The sequence below is a fragment of the Gambusia affinis genome, linkage group LG03 (genome assembly GCF_019740435.1).
Source record: "Gambusia affinis linkage group LG03, SWU_Gaff_1.0, whole genome shotgun sequence".
In the NCBI taxonomy this organism is placed as follows: domain Eukaryota; kingdom Metazoa; phylum Chordata; class Actinopteri; order Cyprinodontiformes; family Poeciliidae; genus Gambusia; species Gambusia affinis.
This window is the reverse complement of record NC_057870.1, coordinates 20922015-20945999: the sequence shown is the minus strand read 5'-3', so window position 1 is coordinate 20945999 and position 23985 is coordinate 20922015. Positions and strand designations below refer to the sequence as shown.

Here is a 23985-nt window from a genome sequence, read left to right as displayed (position 1 = left end):
TTAGCCATTCCGACATAGACGTGATGGCCAGACATTGTTCCTCAAATTTTTCTGTTAGGCAGTGGTATTCATAGTTCCATGAACTGCAGCAAGTTGTCCAGGTTCTGAAGCAACAAAACAGGCCCAAATCATTACACCACCACCTCCATGTTTGACTGTCAGGATGATACATGTTGTCCCAATCTCGTCTTGTCAGTTCACAGAAAATGTCCACAAAAGTCTTTGGCATGAGCAGAATGTTTTTTCTTTCTATATCAATATGAAATGAGTCTTTATGTTCTTTATGGTTAGTTGCTTCCATGAATTTTCCCATAGATGCATTTTGTCCCCCAGCCTCTTTCCTTTTGTAAAACTCCAGCCACAGTTCTTAACCAAAGTAAGTGATTCTTGCAGTACTTTGAATGTTTTTTTGGGTTCTTTGTGACCCATAGATGAGCTGTTGATGTCCCTCTCTGTTCTATGCTTTCTCAATTTGTGGAGATCAACTCTGATTTGAGTTTGCTGCAATTGGAAAGTCTTACAGATGGGAATGTACCCCTTACTAGGTGAATATATGCATTTTTAATGTCTCCAGGTCAAGGCATGACGTGTTGCTTTTTCAGATTTTTCAGCCCGCCTCATGTTCTCAGACAACTTATTTTAAGTGATTGCTTGATCCTATGGGTCAAGCAACTGAAAAATGAAATTGCTAACCAAAAAAAAATAAAAAAAATAAAATAAAAAATCTGAAAATTTATGACTTAACATGGGGGGTTGCCCTTTTCAAAGTGGGGAAAGTTGGATTAGACAGCCATTTCCTAAATAGTTTAAGAAATTAAGTGACAGTGAAAATAAACCATTTAAAAACTGTCATATTTAGTATGGCAAAAACAGTAAAAATCTTTAGAAATCCTTGAATTTCTCCATATTTATTTCTGTATGTTTTGTTCAATTTGGAATTTTTTTCTGCTTTGTTTTTGTGTTTTACATAAAACCACCAATAAAATACATTGAAGACTATTGTTGCGACATGAGAAAATATGAAAAAGTTAAGTGCTTTACCTTGGACTGATTAGGTTCTAAGAGGATCACATAATTTTTTTTCACTGGCAGACATTTATTTCAAAAGTACTACCTTCTCAAGTGTTTGTCTTGATTAATCAGCTTTATTAAATCTCCTAAAAATGGATTCCTTATAATTTTCTTTCTTGCATTTCAGAGGATGAACCTATGATATGTCTTTAAGTGGCTGCCATGATTCTGTTTCTGTGTTCTCAAGCATGCAGGCAATGCATGCAGAAATCATTCAGTTACAGACTATAACTTTGCTCCTGAAATATCTATTTCAAGCTTTAGCTTTACCTCAAGCAATGAAACCATCTGATTATGAATCTTTGAAAGTCAATAAAATTACCTTCACTTTACTATAGATTTGATTGATTTTAATGGTCACTTAGTAAAGCATTGACACTTTGCAATAGCGTAGTTTTGCAAGGTTTAGCTATGCAGACCATAGGTTTGTATTAACTGAATACTCATTCAGTCTTGTGAGTTTTTAAATGGTTGAAAGAAAAAAGTATGGTTTACTCCCGTTTTTTTGTCAGGAACATAATTATTTTTTTAAAAATATTTGATTTTGAGAATCTCAATAGTAGTTATGCTCTACCATCAGTTATGCAGTTTCATAAGTGATAAATATGGTTTAAGTTTTGCATTTTTGCCCAAACCATGCCAGAGGGAAATCTGAGTTTTTATGTGAGTGACAGAGGCATCAATGAATTGAATATATTTCTGGCTGTGGGTTTATTAGTAGTAATTTGAAATCAAACAAGTAATAGGTAATAGGTCGCATCATAGTTGAATCAGTTTAAGTCACAATCACACTACAGACTGATTTGTAAGAAAAGAAAACATAACTGAGGGAACCATATTATTATTATTGTTATTTTTCTTTTATGATGTAGCTGTGTTTCCACAAAAAACAAAATCGATTATGCAGCTTATGCAGATAATTTATTTATTTCACATTTCATACATATCACTAGATTGCATGTTTCACTTGGCTCAGGTCTGTCCCATAAACGTCACATCACGAATACAGAGAGGGGACACTCCGTCACTGCAAAGGTTTTAAAAACACTTGCAGAAGTCTTGGGGAAAGCAGATTATGATTAAATATTTTCAACATACACATATGTTTTTGTTGAATATGTTGTTTTGTGATCTAATGTCTTTTTGTCCTTTAACTAAATCACAAAAAGTCATGTTTAAGAGTGGTAAGACAGGTTCTGGCTGGCTTGTTTCTTTCCCCACTTTCTACATTTGCACCTTTTGGTATCTTTATTCCTGACTATTTTAGTGAATCAAAGTGAGACGTTTGCCACTTGCTATTTTATACATGACACATGTCCTGTCATACAAGCTTTCAGGTCTCTTTGTACCCGCTTTGACAGCCAATGATTTAAAGTTATAAGCTATAATCTACTCATATCTCCTCCGTTGAGATGGGGTTATATGCCACCCATAATGCAAGCTTGCTTATAGGTATTTTGGCCTGCAGAAGGGATCAAAATCTGGTATATTTCTTTAAAGATAGTTGACCCAAACAGTGATTATACCTGCAATGTAATTGTTAGGTGTTATACATTTTCAGAAAAAGAAATGCAATTTATACTAAAGGAAGATTTGAGCGATGCAGTTTCTGAACATATTAACTCTGTAATTCAGTAAAAATACTCGATTATCAAGATAAATAGAGCTTCCTTTTTCTTTTATCTATAATTTCAAACAGTGACATGTGTGTCTTTTTTTCCGTGCATGTAAAGTTTTGGTTTCAAGTGTAACTTCCTGGCTGACATGATAAATAGAAATCTGTCGTTCTGATCTTATTTACTTACCCAATTAAAAAAGGTTAGAGTAAAAAAGACAGAAAATAGTTACTCTGTCTAAAAATGTTTGCAAATTGGTACAATTCATTTGGTTGGACTGTTTAAGCCTTAACTGGGTGTGACATGGTACAGAAAAAAATGAAGGAGAAACTTGGTCCAGAACCTGGCAAGGTCCTTTAAAAAAAACAACTAAAGACAAACATACAAAAAAAAAGCACTTCAATACCTCTATAATCTTCTAAAGATCAAAGCGAGGAGCTAACGTCAGCCCACTGAGGCATATGTACGGCTTTCTCCTGATCTGTTTGCTGTTCATAGCTCTGTTTTCTCTCCAAGGGCCACAGAGACTGAGCAAGAGAAACACGAAATAGTAATTTATAGAGTGACATAAACTAAAGGGATGATGAAGTTACAGAAGAGAGAAGGGGTGCACAGCAGCAGAACATGAATATGAAAGAGAAGACACTTTGCCCTCTTTGGTTTCTTTGTTGCATCATTAACTTGCAAATTATGTTGCTGTCACGGTCTTTGGGTTTTAATGTGTGTGTTTTGGTTTGGTATTCTTGCTGTATTTCTATAGTATGGTAGTTTTTGTCAGTGCTGCTTTCTTCTTTCCCTGCACACCTGGTGTTAATTTTCTAAGCACCACACCTGCATTATGTAGGTGTTTCAGCTTCTCTGGCATAAATAAGGTGTGTTGGAAACATCTAGTATTTTAATAAGTGCTAGGCTTTAAAATGAGTCAGTCACTTAGAGTTAGTGTATGTTGCGGTATGTTTTGTCCACTAAAAATTTAAAGTAGTGAAAAAATGTTGTACTAAGACTTGGCCATATGTCTTAGTACATATGTTGCTGGACATATTTCATGTATCATTCTTTGTTCCACGGATGAGATGTAACTCGTGGACTTTTCCAGAGCAACAAGTTGTTCACCAGGTGAGGAAAGGGAACAGGAGGAAACTGTTAGAAACATGAATAGACCAAAAAGGGTTACAAGCATTTCAGATCTGTATTGTATGCACAGAAAAGCAGGCCTTGATCAGATTGATAACAAGGAAGAGATGGTAAGCAAACGAGGCTTTATCCTGGATTAGAAAGTTCAGCTGGCCTTCAATAAAACTTTCTTTGAAAGTTACAAATTGGCTGAAAATCTGACAAAAGAAGAATGCTTTTGACATTATTTATCACATTGTAGAGTATTTTATTTTAAACCTACAAAGTACTAGTAGGCTGCAGTCCTAATTGCTCCTTCCTGAATAGTTTTATGGAATGTTGGTGCTCAGCTTGTCTGTGCTGTAATATTGTGTCAGATCCTGCTATTTCATTATTTGCAGTGTTTTCTTGACGAAGCATGGCTTGTGTTTAAAAGACTGCTCTTCCAGTGATTGAACACTGAAAATTGTCTGATGTTTTAGTTCTTCATTCCAACGTGCACCATTAGACTGTATCAATTGTTTGCATTTATTTCATGTGTTTGACAGAATATTTTTGGTCAGTTGAATCTGTTTGTTATATATTTCTATTCGTTTTTAGAGAATTTGTTTAATTTTTGCAGCTATGTTTGCCAGCCTATCATTTTTAAGACTATCCTGCTTTGTTTTGGAGTTTGAACTGTTTTAAAATTGCTTCCATTGTTGGATTTTGAAGAACAGCTGCAGACTTAGTTGCTTTTGTTCTGTTACTAGAAGGAGGGTCATAGTCTGGGCCACAGGTTCATTAAAAACCACAGCATTATCCAGGTAAGAAAGAGCAGATTTTAAATACTGCAACATATGTTGTGTATCACAATAAACCCAAACTGTATCATAATATTAATTGTAAACTATGTCATCCACCCTAATTGACAGAGCTTGCTGTTGCTAGTGTTAGCATGCTAACACATACAGCTAATCAGCTCAGTGTTATGCCAGCGCTTGTTAATAACTCATCAATTTGTACTAGAAACATGGCAACAATTCTAAAATAAATATGGGAATTTTGAAAGAAATTATTGAAAAAACAAAACAAAAACAAAACATGTCAGGATCTGAGATCTTGCAAAGTATCAGCAGACATAATCAGTACAATTAATAATGTCACCAAAATGACTACAGGCCTGATATCGTTGAATGTCTTGGTATTCCTAGTGTTTACTTTGCACATTTGGCCAGCCATTCTCCGTCTGCTTCTAAATTATTTCTCTTTCAGCAGTTTATCCTCTTGGCTGCACAGAGGGAACATTTCTAAACTGCTGCTGTCTCGTGTGTACGTGAAAGCAGCCTCACACAATGATCCCCATTTGTCAACGTCAGCCATGGTCTCTAACTAAAGTGTGATGTACCATTTGTTACAGTACATAGTCACAGCTCTTCCGGACATTGTTCTGAATCCCTACATACCTGTTCCAAGTTTGTTGTTTGACTCTAGCCCCTACAGAATTGCTTGACTTTTTCTGTAATTGCAGGAACAAGTTTGTTGTATTCGGGTTCCAGTGCTTTCTGAAAATTCCTGGACAATCTTGGAAGTCTAGTTTATAGATCTATTTTGAAGGAGTATAAGGATCATGCTAAGAAAATTTTAAAAATTAAAATTAAATTCTGTGAATCAAGTCAAAATATTAGGAGAATAAAACTGCAAGAGTATAAAGCTGAAATAATATGAGAATAAATTTGTAGTCTCACAAGAATAAAAGGGTATTATGAGAAAAAAGTCATAATATAACTTTATTCTTGTACTACCATGACTTTATTCTCATATAATTTCAATTTTATTCTCGTTCAAATTTATTTGCGTTATATAACTTTATTCTCATAGGATTTTATAAATCCCACAGTTGTTTAGATAAGGGTTGATGGAAAAAAATGGATTTTTATCCATCCAACCATCTATCCATCCTCTAGAGTGTCTAATTTTTGCTGGTTCCACTGTTAAATCCTGTCCACTGTAGAAATATTTGTTGTAAATTTATACTGTAACTGTTATTCTTTAAGATTGGTAAAAAATAATAATAAAAAATACTGGCAATTTTGGAATATGAGCCCAGAAAGTAAGAAATTTTGACATGTGTGAGTTGTGTGCACAATGTGTTAAAGTTTCTGTGAACTCCTAGAGCTAAATAGTGTGTGGTACGGTGCGAAAAGAAATGAAAACCAGCACCATGCTGGAGAAAGGCTCACTAATAAGCACAGTATTTCCAGTCTAGTCTTTCTACCATGTTGACCCAGGAACTATGATAACCCTGATATTTTGAAAATGGCACTGTTGTCCTATAAAAATCCTAAAGTCAATTAGAGGGAGTGAAAATGAATGTCCCTTCTCTTATTTAAAGGCTTTCACTTCTTGATTTAGGAGACGTGAGTGTGTGATTAAAGGTGTGCATCTAACTACAAAACCTGCTTTTCTTTCTGAAGCCATTCATCATCTGTAGACATTCAGTTTCAGTGTAGTGCAAGTCATTAAATTCATGGCTCCCCAGCAGCCAATTCTTAAATCTGAGAGGCTTTTTACTGAGCCACATCTAATTGTAGGGACAGTGGTGTGTTAAGGGCTGTGGGACAGAGGTGACCTTACAGAGGATGTGTTTGTGTTGGAGAAGGAAGGAAGGAGGGATGCTGTGTCTGTGGGTGTAGTTGTCAGTGAGTTCACGGCTGTCTCTCTATGTAGGGAAAAGCATTGATCACAGATGACACATTGATGGCCTGGCGCCATAGCACACCTATAATTCTGATAGGGAGGTGTGTGTCTTTAAAAGGTCAGCCAAACCAATAAAACATCAAGTTTTTACCCTGCAAAGATTTGGACTCCAATGTTTCTCCCAACTTATTTTAAGTAGGTCAAAGTGCTGTATTATCTGGGATTTGGCTGAAAAAAATATGTTTTTCCAGTGTAATCTACCACCAAACGACATACAGTATTAAACTGAGAAGGGTCAAAATGTGGCTAAAAATAAAATATTCATAAATTTGTTAAGAGTCTCTCTTGGATGCCATTTTTGCCTGTCTCTTGCTCTACGCCTCCTGCTTTATTTTTGTTTCATCCCACTGAATGTATTAAATGACCACACATAGGCCTGGCATATTTATGATTTATGAAGATTTTGGGTTGCTTTTCTGTTTGGATGATGACATTTTTAGGCATGATGTGTGTTTCATAAGAAACTGTGTAGAAAGGACAGATATGGTTTTTGGGAAAAACAATTTTTACCTGACTAACGCCTTAGAAATCTTGAAAAGGTTGTGTACCTAATAATCAGTCTGTTGAACTTTGGATGCATGAAAGAGACTTGTGAAGGCACTTCATCAAAACTTTGTCTAACTCAGAGATCTAAATCCTCTTAGATCAAGTCCTGCATGCTGCAATTAATCCTTCAGAAGTAATGGTTACACATAAGTTACTCAATGAATGCATGTGTCCTTCAGTCTGTATGTCCATCCATTGCCTGTATGGGACATGTGTGTGTATGTGTGTGTTTGACTTTGCTTTCTGCCTAGTTTTTGCTTGTGTTGTTGTTTGTTGCCAAAATGCATCTGATCACACTTGACGTTAGAAACCAGAATATGAAAGAAACCCGGTGAAATAACAGAAAGAAAAAAAGCCATGTTGCTCACCCTGACGTTTTGTTGAATCAATAGTGACTCCAGCTGAGATCTGTAGAACACATGCAAAATTGTCTGTCAGATATTTGGGGAAACAGTTTTGGCATTGAGATTCATCCTTCAGATAAAGAATTTCTCCTATATGGTTTAACAACAAAACAAAGTTCAAACAGTGCAAAATAATTGAGAGAGCGCCACTTTCTTCACACAGTAAAGCATAAATTGAGAGTCAATTTTAGGAAGATTTCATCACATGATAATTTTGATGCCTTTCTGATGTTTTTGTGAATGCTTTTACAGAGCACAGAGACGAGTCCAGCCAGCAGCCTTCAGTCTCTACCCATCAGTCCTTGCAGTGAGAAGTCTCTCCCATTAAAGGTAATCACAAGTAGACCATTTTATCCTGTTTTGCATAATGTATAAGGAGTCATAATGTCTGTGTATGTCATATTTTTATTAATTGTCATGGTGAACAGCCATGCCGTGAAAATATAAGTAATAGATTCTGGTGGTGCTGTTTGAAGCATGCACTGTGCGGAGCCTGTGGTTCATTCATTTAGGCAGATGAGTCGATGATTGATATCAAACTTCACACAAACAGGAGACGACACGCATAGATTCAGACTGCATGGACGCTGCATATAGCACAGGCTAATAAAGTCTTATTTAAAAACCCTGGACTCCACTGGTCACACTTAAAGTACAATGAGACACATCAAGTCAGTGCTTTACAGCTCCGTTGATTGACTTAATCTGTTGTTTTTGTCTATAACAGCTCCTTTGATAACACATAATTTACCCTCAAGCCTCATTCATGAGCTGCAGCTCTCAATGACTTCGACAGTGGCTTACTGTGTACAGGAGAGAGAACAACACAGGAATAGCACTTTTAGTTTTAGAGCAATAGATGTTTGAGGCCATGTGGAGTTAAAGATTGATAGTCAAAAAGATTGAATTGAAATGTTATTTAGTCTCATTCTCATCACAGGTTCCACAAAATATTTTGGAAATGATGCTGATCATGGATTCGTCATCCATAACAATTGAAAGTGCTACACATGCCGCCCTGCCATGTGTCCATATTTTGCAATTCCATTTTCTCAATAATGACATGTGTATGACTTGTAAAACTGTATTGTAAGCTGTTAGCGCTACTTCAATGACCAAACAAATCTGGTTTTCAATACAGACACCTTCTTAGCCTTTACAGTGAGGTTTGTATGACCGTGTTGGGGACTGGCTGTAGCTCACTGTGCGTGTCTGCGCTCAGCTGCAGGTCTTCCCCTCAAAGAGCACACAGCTGTCCTTGCACGGCAGGGGTCTGCAACCTGCGGCTCTGGAGCCACATGTGGCTCTTTTGGCCCTCTACACTGACTCTTACATGCTTTGGCCTAAATCTATGTAAAACTGACCAGTGTTTTAGATAGAAATTAAATAAAAAGGCTTATTTTAGCAGTTTTTCTGGGTATTTTCATGCAGTATTTGCAAAGAACGTCCTTAACCAAAGGATGCTGGAACTATACAGTAATATTTTTCTCTAAAAATATATGAAATAGTCTTTATAAGAAAATATATTCTGCATATTTTTGTAAAAGTGTGACGTTTTTCTTTGTTCAAAAACCCAAGAATGAAAATAAAATTATGGCTCCTCAACCATAAAAACAGTATTTAAATGCTAGGCATTTATACATTTTAGTTTTTTTTCTTCACAAAGAGTCATGCAGTTTTGGGGCTCTGGGCCATTATTCCTTATTTTGCAGGAACCATCACAAAAATGGATCTTTAGATTGTAAATCTTGCTAAGACAAAAGTCATTCCTGAAAAACCCTAAAATGAATAAAACCTGAAAACTAAAAATGTTAACATGCAATGGTCAAGGTATTTGTGTTTCAAACACAACTTTTAACAAACAATATCTTTAGGATATGAAAGTTCTTGCCAATACAGTGAATGGGATAAATCAAATTATAAAATATAAATAGATATGAATCCAGATAAACAGGTGAGATAAGATAATAAGAAGATAATGAGCCAGACTAAAAAGATGTTTACTTTAAAGCCTAAACTCTCAGCTGCCCTCAGGTCCTCAGGCACGCTCTTCAACAGGTGAGGGCCATAGTAGAAAATAATTGCTTTAATTTTCACTTTAGGTTTCTACAGAAGCTTCGTAGGATCAGCACATATCTAATAAAAAGAGTAGATTAAGACCATTAAGAGTTTTATTACTTAAAAGCATTTAATGCTAATCAGAGAAACCTACAGTAATTTCCTAAATGGTCAGATAATTGATACAGACTGCGCAATCTTTATGGTCAAAAGTGTGTGATGTGGACTCACTTTCCGTCTCTTGTCAGCATTTATTGCTGTTGAATTTCAATGTATAGCGCGGTCTATAAATAAATTTACGTTTTATAATTATTTTTAGGAAAGCAGAACATTTCAGTTATCAATTTAAAATGAAATGAAATTACAAATTATGTGAATGTATTTAAAATAAACTTTTAACCTATCATAGAAGTTATAGAAGAGTGAACTAAAGTTGGCCTGTAAGAGAGAAGGTTAGACACAATACAGAGTTATGTCACTGACAGCTATGGAAATTATTTTCATGTCTCCCCATCACAACACACAATTGTAGCAAATAAAAACACTTAGATAAGAGCATGTACAATAATTTAGTGGTTTTGTATCCATATCAGGCCAATTTTGTTTGCTTCTTCTCGATGAATTAGTTTTCAGTGTTGTTGGTCACATTATGTCTCCCTGCAGTGATGACCTGCCCAGAGTGTATTCTGCTTCTCTTTTAGGAGAGGCTCTAGCTCCATGTGACCCTTACAAAGTCAAAGCAGGTAGAGAAAATTGATACATGAATGAATTTTTATTCAAACAAGGCACAAGCTCAGTTCTACTTTTTTTTTTAAACCACAGATCAAACCACACACGCACTGATGCCTAAAATACTCTGGTCCAGCTTATTTAGTTAAAAGAGCCCAGAAAAGAGCACAGCAGTCTGTCTGTGATCAAAAAATATAAAACTGAACCCTCCTTTGATCTGTGCGTCGTCTTCAATTTTAGCCTTATCATTGCAATTAATACCCTTTTTCCACATCAGCTCCTGCTGAATTATGAAGAGATCAAATAGTAAGAAAGAGATTGGTGGGGTAAGGCTTGCAGGGTAGTGGCGAGAGTGAAATGAAGAAGAACATAGCAAAAAGACAAAAAGACAAAGATGAAAAGCGAGTGGAGTAGGGGTGAGCTGAATGAGAGAGGGGCAAAGTGCCTCACTTGCCTCGACAGGCTGCAGACCCCCTCTGTCAACCAAGTTCATCAGAGCCGTGTGATCTGAATAAGATTTATTAATCTCTGCAGGGAGCATATGTGTGGGTAGCTGCTGAACTGCTGGTGTGTGTGTGTGTGTGTGTTAGCAGGGTTTAAATCTACCCAGAGAGGGCTTTTGGCAAACTTTCCTCTGACATATACCCTAGTTAGATTGCTGCAGACTTCTTGTTGGGGTGTCACATGGGAGAGTCAAGCCCCAAGTCTGTGATGCTGCCTGTGATCGTGTTTTTTTTGTTACACTTTGTACACAATCTCATATTGTACAGCCAGAAAGAGCACACACTGCTAGTAAGGATAAGATTGTGGCTTTCTTTCCAGTGTGCTTCTGCTCAAAGTCTGCATGGGTCCATATCCGTATCCTGATGTGTGTTTTCACTGAAAGCTCTATACTGAATTTTACATTATCACACTGCATTAGAGTATGTGTCTGTGTCAGTGAGGGAAAAGGAGAGTATGCATTACTGGCCTCCTTACTGACCTACATGAAGTATCAGTGGCAGCTAGATGATAAGGAAAAATTTAAAATGTAGGCTGGGACACAGCTTGAAGACGGCCTCTATGGTTTAAACCTTCTGTGAATATTTATAATAGGTGGACAGAATGAAAAGTAGGATCGGGGATAATGGTTTTACTAAACTGTCCAACCCTCTCTTAAAATCATTAATCATTAAAAGGCTGCACCACCATTAATCAGTGATGTCGAAACTTGTTGCCATGGTGTCCAAAATCATCAGGTTGAGAGCAAAAATAATTTTATTGTGAAGTGTTTTACTTTTGCCAGCTCAAAAAAATGTTTTGATTAGTGCGAAAAGATGACACATTTGGCAGCAATAAGGTCCTCAGTTCAAATCCCAGCCTCGGGTTTTTATTCAAAACGCGTGGATTCCCTCGGGGTACTCCATCTTCCTTGCAGAGTTTGGAAAAAATGCCTGACGGGTTAATTGCTCTCTCTAAATTGGAGTGGAGTGTGTGTGAATGGTTGTGTTGAATGGATACCAACAGGCATCAGAGTTGAGGGGAATAAATACATATGAATGCTGCATTTCTTTGGTACTATGTATAAAAACATTTATGCATCACTTGTCTTTCACTACACAATGATGAGCTATGTTGTTGGTCCATCACATAAAATCTCAAAAAAACCTTGAAATTTCTGGTTTTAACATGATAAGATAGAAGGATCAGCAGGTTTAGATCATGGATGAATGGGTGGATGAAACTAAAACAGACAAACGGAGAATGTGAATGACAAAACCCGGCACATCAAAAAGAAAAAGTCACACACTGAATTCTGAATGCTACACTGCTGGACAGGACTGGTTAAAAAAAAAAGGTCACATACTGTAATATTTTGTTGAATCGCCTTTTAGCTTTGATCACAGCACACATTTAGTTGTGGCATTGTTCTGATAAGCTTCTACAGTAGCATACTGGATAAAGTTTTTGCTGAGAACTTGTGGAAATCGTGGGAAAAAATCTCATCCCAAATATTCTCCATGGACTTCCCGGTGGCCAATCTACGTGGGTAGATGACATTTCACGTTTTTTGAACCACGCTCTCTCAGTTTGAGCACAATGAATGATGGTATCAGGATCTTAGAATATTTTTGTGTCATCAGGGAAGAAGTAAGGAGCTGACGGGACAATCTGATCATTTAGCATATTAAGGTCTGCTGGCCTCCTACTTGTAGACACTAAACATGATGGGTGTGTCACTACATATAGCTCTCTTCTTACCCTGATGCATCCATCACTCTGGAAGAGGGTCATTCTGGATTCTTCAGACCACACAACCTTCTTCCATTGCTCTAGAGTCCAGTCTTTATTCTTCCTATCAAACTCAAAACTTTTATTCCAGATTAGCCTCACTACTCTGTGGTTTTAATCCAGCTTCATAATTCTTTACTCCCATCTCTTTAGTTTTACATGAATATTGTGTCTTAATCTATCTATTGAACATATTTGTTTGTTCCGCTGTTGTTTTTGGGGGTTTAATTTCAACCTAACGTTTAAGTGATTGCTGATTATGACACAATTTTTTTCCCATCACAGTTTTTTTTTAGCACAGGTGATCGTCACTGACTATTCTTCCAGTTTCTAAAAATGCTTTGCCAGATTCAACCCAATTTTAGTCCTTTTATATGATTTTTGTTAATTTTTTTATGTCCCTGATGCATGTCAATAATTTGACCAAATTTACATAACCCAAGAATGTCTTTAAACATGGTTATTTAATGAGAATCTATATACTACATGACTTGGGGATAAATAATTTGTTGTCAGATGAAAAGCAACCATCCATGCTGTAATTATCCAATGGGAGGCTCTTATTGATTTGCTTTGTTAAATCCAGGTGGTGATCTTATTTAAACAAGCAGTTGATCTTTCTAATGGATATATTTAATGTCTGTTTTCAAAGTCAAAGTGATTAAAGCATATGGTGTTCTGCTTATTCTTTTATGTACCATTTTACTATGAGGATCCAGTAACAAAGTACTGCTGAATAGGAAATCATAAACTGTTCCAGCTCTTTTGTAAACCAGCATGAAGAGGGAATATAAAGTAGGTATCCAAGAAGAAAGAGAGGGTTAGTTTATCTTTTGAGGATTTATGTATATATATTTTAAATTTGTCTTGAATCCAGTTTAAAGTTCCTGATGTCTGGACACTGACACATGAGAAACATTATTCAGTGATCTGTTGTAATGTCTGAGTTATCAGCATATGGTGCCTCTGATATCAGCGCCGCATTGCTCCGAAGCCATCTGGCATGTCGTTGATTCGTTTTTTGATTGTATTGTCGTACAAAGTCTGTCTTGATTGTATATCAGAGCCCAGTGTTACCCTGCATTTTCCTGCATAGCGAATGAAGGTCTCCACATGTGCTGTACTGTATGAGTTTTTTTTTTTTCCAGGCAAGCAATCAACTCAGCTGGGAAGCAACTTCCCAGCTTTGCTTCATCAGACATTTTTTATGCAATTCGTACAGTTTCTCCTGTCCTTATTTAGGGTTTTTAGCTCTATTGAATAAAACCCCTTTCTCCTGCTAGTTTGAGCTGTACCATATTAGCATTGGAAAGATAGCGTGCTTGCTTTTTTTTCTTTGGTTAAACATGTCCTGATGAAACCTTTACACTGGCTTTCTATATTGCAGAGGTTTCTTTGAATGGAAAGTGAATCATTTAGCTTTTTTTATTTGGTTGCATAACAATGTCAGTCATTGATCCCCCCACAAAATTAGCAATTTTTAACACGATTCAGACCGCTGTCACAAATCCCCTCAATTGCTTCCAGTCTTAATGCTGCCTCTGTGGCGTATTTATCCCACTACTTTTCACACTAAATATCTAAATTTACCTCTATTCTATGTACTATTACTAAATTAACCTGCCCTACTTAAGCTAACTTCTTCTTGACAACAGATTTTTCTTCATTATTCAGCAATAATGATGGATTAATAGGCTAATGCTTGTTTTTATATGCGTTTTTTCTCATTTGTGGTTGTAACTCTCTGCACCGTGAGTGCCCGGTTTTTAGATACTAGAACTGTTAGTGATAAATTTGACATTAAAATGTTTTGCCATCACACAGAATTTTTACATAACTGTTGGCAACCCATGTAAAGATGCGCAAAAAGCTTGACGTAAACAGCATAAACTTACACAGCATAATTTAAACGAAACCAACTTTTAAAATTTAGTAAATTTATTCTGTGGGGGAAAAGTTTAAAAGGTATTGTTTTAGACAAAGCCACTAATTTTCAATTACTGTCAGTCCTTACAATTAATTCTACATGCATATAAATGAAACATTTTAATGTGCTGCATGGAACACTTTACAGAAAAGAGTTAGAGACTTTGTGGAAAAATCTATTTCATTGATGACAACATCATTATCTCTCACGTACAGAGAAATAGGCACATGGTGGGATTTGCAATTGCAAATTCTGGCAGTCCTGTTTATGCACTTTGTTTTCCAGTTATTTTTGTAGATTTATAATTGGAAATAAGTCAGGGTAGTGGACATTTTCTAACTGTTTGACTTTCTTCCTCTAAAATCAGTTTGCAGCTTTCTTGTCTGTGTGTTTGGAACTTTTATTGCTTGAAAACCAACACTGGTCTATTGTTTAGATTCTTATTACGACAGGTTTTTTATTTGGCGTTAATTTTAATGCACTTGTTCCCATTAGAAATATATGAAGTGAGAAAACCATTAACATGTTCAGTTCTTGATTTAACCGTTGTGTTTCATGCACAGCAGTGACAACAATTATTCAGTTAACTTTGCTGTTGCTGTATTAGCAGCATTTTTGCAACATTTTCCATCCCGCTGATGGTCACAGTTGCCAACGCTGCCCTGTGAAAGCAAGGTCTTGCTCTCTTCATGTCGTCTCTCCTCTTTGCTCCTGCGGAGTCTGGCAGAGACACTCTTTCAACAACAAATGGGACTAAACCTGCCCTGAGACTGAGGCTACATGAGAGTAAAAACTGAAACAAACAGTATGCCACTTTACGCTTTCTTACTTTATGATCATTTGTGTACATATACATCACAACCATAGCTTATATATGTAAGTGTTCATTCTGGCAAAGCCCTCAATATATTACACATAATGTGTTTAGCTATGATCCAGAGAAGAACTCAGTTTAAAAAGCAGGAAGTGAGCAACAGCAGCTGAAGGGTTTTAGATTGAGCAGGATACAGAGGTGTGTATGTACATATACAGAAAGGAGGATGAGTAACACGGTGGGAGGAAGAGGTAACCTTTGACAGAGCTGAAGGCACAGAAAATAACACAAGTATAAAGACATATTGCATGAGAAAAAGCTGAATTTTGGGGGAAAAGTCACAGTGCCAAGAAAAACACACTACTTGATAATGTGAAAAACTGAAGAGAAATTGGATAAAGAAGAAGGTGTCTGGTGAGGATGTGTGAGCTATAGTTTGTAAAAGGATTCCAGGTTTGTGTAAAGGTAGATTGGTGAAAATGAAGGATTCTTTTTTTATATATAAAAGAAAGTAGAGAAGATCACAGTAGAAAAGTTGCAGAAAAATGATGGATTAAAGGAGTGAGAGAAAGAAAGTTTGTCCTGGCACTCCAGAAGACGATTCTGAGTGTAAAAATAATCTACGGTAGCCACCTGAGAGGCTGCTGTGTCACAGTGTGCCCCAGTTTAATTTAAACCCAACTCATATGACACTGTTTCTTTTTTTCCTGTTTTTAAACCAGATTTTGTCCCAGTTAAAGTTACTTACTGTATTTTAGAAGAAAGAAACGAGAAATCATCTCTGACTTACTGCTAGAGGTCTATTGCAAGCTACAGTCTGGCACTTTCAAAATGTCTTGAATAGCAACTTTTGTACAAACTGACTTGAATTGACATTTGCATTTATCACCCGTGCTGCATCAGAGATGGATATTTTCTTTACAATTAAATAGTCGCCCCTCTATCAAATGTGACAGAATTATAGCTGCAGAATAGATAATCTTGTTTTAATGTTATTATGGGCTTGTGCCCAGTGCAATGAAAAATATAAGAAGGTGAAAGGATTATGTTTTCAGAAAAACATAACAGATTTATCAAAACTGCTGAACAAATTCTTTTATCCAGGTACATCACCGATAGAGATTTTTCTATCGACAATGCTGCCGTTTAAAATTTATGGGGATCGACTGTTTTAAAGAAAGACCAAAGCTTTCTTTTACTTAGTTAAAATGTTTTTTAGTTCCAAGTTTTTTAACATGTGATCAAAATTTTTCAGCTTTCTTTCTCCTGATTTGCACAGTCAGTTTATGTGAGCTGATTGAAGCAGTATTGTATTTTTCCTATTGTAGCTTTACTCATGTGTTGGTGCAGATATCTCATATTACTCTACATTTCTGTGGTTTTAAACTCCCACTTCCGAACTGTATTTTTTTAGAGTAAGCAACACAAATTTTACATTTTTCTGTTACAGTATTTCCACACAATATTTTGCCTATGTTTGCTCTACACAAGCAGCAAAGCAGAACATCACAGAGGAACCAACATAGGTTTGGACCCACGTAGTTTAACAAGTAAAGCTCAGTAAATTTACTTTGCAAAATTCATCAGTAATCCATGTTCCTTTCCTCTTATTTAAACCTTGTTCTGCATTTATGTCGTCCACTCTTAGCATTAGTTTAAGTTAAGTTTATTCATGCTTTTTTAACCTTAAGCACCTTCAACATTTTTGATGACAAGTCTCTGAGCGTTCAGCAGGTGAAGCATCCACAACAAAGTGTGTACTAACGTTCCCTTAGAGGCTGAGAGAGCTCTCCCACTGCTGCTGTAGTGTGTATGCTACCCTAGAAACTTGATTGTAACTACACATGTGGTGCAGCTCATGCTAGTGTGTGTTCAAATGCATGCATAATCTGTAGCTGTTCCATCTGTCTTCACATCATTTCATCTCTTTGCCTGTTTGTACTCCCACTTTATTCCCAAAAGTTCAGATTTTATCTCTTCCTCCTTTATTGTCTTCTCTCCTGTTGAAAATGAACAGCATCTCCTTTCCCTGGCACACATTGAGGGTTAGATCACTTATGTGCACAACATGGCAGTAAAACCTTTAAATATGCCAGTGGTTAAAAGTGGCAAAGATCTTCCCTTTGTCTGACCTTAAATTTTTCTGGCCTTGTAATTCACACAAACATCCCTTATGCTGCCACAACCTTAGCAGTGATAACATCAGAAACAATTGAGAGATTTTATAAAATGTGTCATCAAGACTTGAAGCGCTATATCTCCCATAAAATATCCACTCCCCTATATGATTTTTTCCTTCGACATATCTCCTTGGTTTAGATCTTCAAACCTGTAATTGTGAAATTTAAAAAGGCCTTTTTACATGCTAAATTATTCATAGCTCCGACATCATATAAAACCTTCTCAGCCTTGGGCTAATTGCGGAAAGAAGAGTTAGACTGATGTGAGTTCTACACAAGGGAGCAGAAAAAAAGTTTCCTTCTTATTAGAAGCCGTATCAAAACATTTCAGTAAAACTGTGTATCTTCACTTGATAATGTACCAACTGAGGAATGTAATAGCTATAAAGGCTTGACCAGATTAGCTTTACAGTTTTAGAAAAGTCCAGCATGAATTAGAACACATTGGCTAGTAATCCAACATAAAATATTTAACTCTACTTTTACAGCTACATTTACATGTGGTCATATATAGTGTTTTTATTGCCTACTAGGGGTTGAACCAATTAGTCGACTAGTCGACTAGTCGACTCTAGGACGTCTCGCGAGTTTTTACATTTCATGTCGACTAGTCGCAGTCATGTGATTGCCGGTGGTGACAGCCTGTGGTGATCTGACAGCACAGTAGGCTATACGTCACAAGACACAAGAAAAATAAGTTAATACATTAGTTTAAATGATATGTAGATGGATGCATATTTGTGGTTTTACAGTGTTTTTAAAAGGAGATGGAGTTGCAGCTGCAGTCAACTACAAAACACGAGCCGTCTAAAACTCGCCCCCTTCCCGCTAAGGATGTCACTTAGCGGCTCGCGAATGTCTTTGTCACGACGATCTAACTAATACATTATGATGTTATGTTGCTGATTAAATAAAGATCTGTGGTAATTCCATCTAAAAGATGTGCGTTTCCTTTTGAATGTTGGTTTCCCAGCAACTTATTATTTATCATAAACTATCCCGATGTTTTGTTGTTTCACTTGTTGCTGTTCTGTGTAAATGTATTTTTCCGTGAAACGGGTAATAAAGCCTGTTACTCCAAAGCTTTGCGTCTTGCGTTGCTATGATGTCACAACGACTAGTCAACTCGACATCGACTCGACTTTTATCATGTTGACGTTGACTAGAAAATATCTTAAATCGTTCAATCTGCTGAGTCAGCAGAGCTTCCTGCCGCGCATCGGGCGGAGGAGAAGCAGGTGGTTTCGCTGAATTCAGCTGTAACCAAACGGGATCCGTTCATAACAAGTTTGGCTTGTGATGTTCCAAAAGCACCATGTAGTCAGTGTGATAATTTGACTCCTATAGTAACTATCCAGAGATCATCAGCATCAGCCGGTGTTTAGAAAAAAAAAGTCAGACCCGACTTTGTGCAACAAACTTTTCCCCGCTGCTCACGAAGAATGATCTGTTTATTGCTCTTTTAATTCTCCATAATAGACTTAGTAAAACCAGGAGAAGGGGAGTGTGTTGTGTGTGTGTGGGGTGGGTGGGGGTGGGGGGGGGTTAATATTTGCCGTGAAAATAGCTAATAAAGCCTCCAAGTAGTTGTGAAGGGTTTTTGCGCTTACGTCACTATGACGTCACCGTGACTAGTCGACATCGACTCGACTATTATCATGATGTAGTCGACCTTAAAAAATATGTAGTCGTTCAACCCCTATTGCCTACATATATTACAATATATTAACAATTTAATATATGCATCTCAGGCCCAGGTTGTGCTTGCGCTGAGCAGAGTGTCGCCTGAAAAGTGGGCGGTCACATTCCTGCCGAAGCTGCCTACGCCATCTCCCCAGATGATAGAAATTTACTTCAGCTCAACTTTTAATTAAATCAGTCAAACAAATGATCATGTTCATTTTATTATTATAAAAATTTGCATTTGGTGGTGCTGAACCACTGCTATGATCCCCCTCATTCAGGCATTCTTTCAGACTTCTGATCACTTGGATAAACGTTCCCTGATTTCAAAACTTTTACTGAAGTTGCACTTGTAATTCCAATCTCTAGTGTGACAACAGAGTGTGGATTCAGCCTCCAGATCAACATCAAAGACACATTTGGTTAAGCACAAGCAGGTGCGCATAATTTATGTGCCACCTTTTAATTTCATTGTTTGTATGTAGTCACTGGAGCCACAGTCAGTGTTTTTTTGTTTTGTTTTTTTTTTGTCACTGTGGAGTAGAAAGCTACAAGTATTCATCTTTTTGATGTATGATGCGACGATGTGAATTCTCTATTCATCTTCCTGAATATTAATTCAGCAGCATACAAATTAAAGGCAATTGTATATATTATTATTTACAAACAAAATCACAGATATTGAAAAGGTCTAGCATAATGTCTGATCAAGAGATCTGGAAGATAATTTGTCTTTGTGACCTCATTTTCATGTTAAAAAAACAATCTGGGACTTGAACTTTGTGACAGTGCATTATCCTCCTTATAAGATGGATACACTATTGTCATAAAAGGATGAACATGTTCAGCAATAACACTCAGGTGTTTATAAATTGCTCGATTGTTGCCAAGGGGCCCAGAGAAAATTTACCTTACAACAATACATTACTGTTGATACACAGCATTATGGATGCATAACGTTGCGTTATGTCAAGTTGTAAATATGTTATTTGTGATATGCCGTTAATGGTCACAAACAACTTGACAGTTTTATCTAATAAAGTGTTAATATGTTCAAAAAACTACTTTTTGGATATTTATAATATAAATTTGGATGAAAACAAACTTAAGATAAAAGCTGGGAATGTGTGTTTTTCTCAAAATTGTGCTCTTTGGTTTGACACAGAAAACTGCTGAAATGAAAAAGAAAAGAGAACAGCCAACATACTTCAGGATTTTAATTAAATTTTTGAGTAGATTTCTGTATTTAGTTAACCAGATGGTCTTTGTATTGGTTATTAGTGTGTCATTTCATTAATAAAAAATTTAGTCTTAAAGTCAGTAGGGCAGTGTGTTCTTGGAATCAGTGCAACAGGGCAAGGGCTTAGATAAAGAGATCAAATCTTTGAGCCTTACTTAGTATTCTGGCATTTGTATCTGCAAGTTTTCATTTTATTTTAGCTCGCCACTCATGCAATAGATAACCACAGTAAATGAGATGCAATATAAACTGGATTTGGTTTAAATTAGCCAATAAATAAAATTATGATTGAATGCTCTCAAGCTAAATCGTCTATGCAGTTCTAAGAGATAAATGAGATGAGTTTCAGAATTAGTTCCATTTTTATTGCAAAACTGATTGTCGTTTCATGAATTTTGAGATAATATGCACCATGAGTCTTTTGATTGCAGTTCAGCTATGGTTGATTTAATTTTCTGTCTTCCTTGTAGTTTTTCTCTAATATGACCAAGAAATCTTGGCACAAATACTAATACTACTACTAGTAATAATAATAGAATCTCTGTAAAACATGACATGAGGCTCGTTGTCTTAGGCTCGACTTTATTGCTCTTTGCCTTGGGTCTATTTTCTGAAATATTCTCTAAACAATAATTGCTTCTCAGACACCTCAACAAATTGGCCTAATGTTTCAAAGAAAGCAATGATGGGAGACAGTAATGGCCAAGTATGGTGCAAGGACAACTGTAAATGTGGTGAGATGTAAACTCCAGCTTTGCTATTTCACAAGAACTTGTCATAAGAGTTGCAGTGATGGATGCTGAATGTCTGTCATAAAGGTATTGATAGAAGAGGCATGATTGAGAATGATTTGTTGCCTATCTTTCTTCCCAATATGATTTGCAATTTGTTGGTAGAGTACTAAGAAAGAACCATTGCATTTCTAACGGTATGGTTCTCATAAAAGTTAGGAAAATGAACGATTTCTGCTAAAACGGTGCAAGGCAATTCATCTCTGTAGCCTTTCAACTGGGTACTGATTGCAATTATTAAGAGGCCTCAACTTCTATAAGAAAGCACATCTTTTCATCGAAGTGGATGCACTTCAGTGATTCTGATCTGATTTATCCCCTCAGAGGCCATTCCAATCACATTAGAAATAAATTCACATGCCCCACTTTTCTTCCACAGCCTTCTATATTCAATTCAGCCTTGAAAAATTGGTTAGAATGCCACCTGATGGGAGATTTAATTCTCCGCGTGGTGCCTCTTTCGACACTGGAGTAAACTTTGTCATTTTTACTGTTGAGTTTGTTGATCGGATTCTTGCATGAAATGATTTTTGAAGCCTGCTGCTTGGTACAGTATCAGCACTCGAGCCAAATGACTACAAGCTTGGGTTATGGATAATTTTTCTGACAGTTCCACAAAAAGTTTGTTGCACTCGCACAAGGTGCAGGAGGATGCTCGATGTGTGGATTTAACCAGACAGCTCATTTAGTTTAGCCTCCATTCCTATTTGGGTGAGATTAATTTTAGAGGCTGACTAATGTGGTAATTGTCGCAGCATGCAGCTGCTTTTCCTGTCCAATCTAAACCTCATGCTAGTCATTTTGGTGCTGCCTCTGTCTAAGCAAGCAGCGGAGAAAAAAAAAATATTTCTATTATCTATAAATAACGTTATCTGCTGTGTAAAGGCAGTGAAGCGGGGGGCCATTCTGATTCAACACCAGTGGGTTTTGTTTTTGTTAATTGTTTTCCTATTTGCTCTTGGAAAACGTATGCTATTGGTTTTATCACTGCAGAGGCACTTAGCAGAGCTTTTAGTTTGTTAGCTTTTGAGGTAACCACAGACCTCATCATTAGTTGGGCATAGAAAATGGGAAAGTCAGGAAACAAAATCCTCCTAACTTTTCTCCTTATTTATTGCAGATTTTGTGTGTATTGCCATCTAAATTCATTCACAGTTTCTACCACATTAGTTGCTATCAGGTTTGTGTTGAAAGTACTTATTGGCAAAGTTATAAGGCAGGAGAACAACTTCTGAAAACGTCTTAACATTCAAACATTGTCCAGTGTTGCCTACTCCTCTGTAAGAAAAGGAAGTCATTTGTGGTCTGGGGCAATCAGTCTCCAAAGGTCTGTGTAGTCCCACAAAGAGAATCTAACTTTCACAATAATGATTAGTGGAACAACAACAAAATTGTCTGACCACTTTCAGATGTTTGGACTTCTGATTTTCTTACCAATTTGTTCCTATAAATGATCAGAATTGCAGCATTCATTAAGAAAGTTGTGCCTGCAGCCCTCTCTTTGGTCATTATGTTATTCTGAGAAATGCATCAATTAGCTTATTCCAGTCCAGCACTCATTTTGGCTTTTTCTGGGGTCTGGCCAGCTTTTTAATAGTTTTTCTTTCTTTTGATGAGTTTTTCTCTACTTGATGTGACAATTCCCGATTTTTATGTGTTTTATCTGATGATTAGTGATTAGTGCTGATCTGTAAATAATAGCACAAAGGAAGTGAAACACAAATTGTATCAATTAAACAATAGAAAAGCCTTGGGCATTGGAACACAGGCTCAAAGAAACACCAGAGAGAGCAAGCTGTAGGCTCCATACGCTGGAGCATCAGTCCTCCCCTATGACCTAAAGTGCAGCAATCTTAATCAATTTTATTGAACCCAAAAAAAGTATTTTTCATTGCAGTTAGTAAACAATAGAGAAAAACACAAAGGAGACAAAGTTTTGAGTGGAAAAGAAAAGAAAAAATATTGAAGTAGAACAATTAGGAATTAAGAAGTATACTTTTTCTTAATGAGTACCTCACCACATAATTTTGCTTGGGCAAAAGAAATATGACTTCTAGGGTACCAAAAGTGTTGTCAGTCATTTTCATTGGGATTTTTTATTTTATTTTATTTTTTTTAACCACATGATTTCTGAGGTTTCTCTGTAATCATGCACAGGTTGCATTTTTTTTTCTTCACTGAATTTTGATGTACCTTAAGGAAATGTTCCAGGGTGGGTATCTGGTTTTGCATTAGCAAGGTCATTTAAACGGATGGGGAAGTAGATATATGCTTCCCCGCGGTCTCTCTGACTCTCTGTGTGTCCTTTAGCAAGACAGCTCCCCATAGTTTCAGATCATCATACCCAGCCTCAGGCCCTCTCTGTCCTCTCCTTCGCTCCATCACTACCCCCCACCTCTACTTTTTTCCTAAGTTTCCCTCTTCATTTTCCTCCTGTTATCTTGCCCCTCTTCCCTTCTTTTCTAACGATGCCCTTGACGAGGTAATGACTGCCTGTCAATTTGTTCTGTCCATCTTTTCACTCATTACTTCTCGCTTGTCTCTTTCTTGCTCACTTTGTTACTCTTTGCCGACAGTTTAAAATGCCTTTCAATTTTAAGAAACAAATTGAGTATTTTTAACAAAAATTGCTTGGTCCAACTACTTGCTTTTGACCTTCATGGGAGCCTTGTTCTGGTCTCCTGTTTGGCGTCATCAAAACTTGAATCAGCGATAGTTACAAAACAAAAATAGTGGTAATTTTCAGAATATACATACTATATTACACAATATGGAGGAGCATAAATATAATTTTAGCTTTATA

At 36.6% G+C, this 23985-nt stretch overlaps 1 protein-coding gene across 7 annotated transcripts in view; it reads left to right on the top strand.

Annotated features, from left to right (window-relative positions):
* ccser1 (coiled-coil serine-rich protein 1) overlaps positions 1-23985 on the top strand; it is a 135523-nt gene that overhangs the window by 42879 nt on the left and 68659 nt on the right. For all 7 annotated transcript variants that reach the window (XM_044111488.1, XM_044111486.1, XM_044111487.1 and 4 more), the window contains one exon: positions 7742-7819. In XM_044111488.1, coding sequence (XP_043967423.1) covers positions 7742-7819 — 78 coding nt within the window. The remainder of the gene's footprint in view (positions 1-7741; positions 7820-23985) is intronic.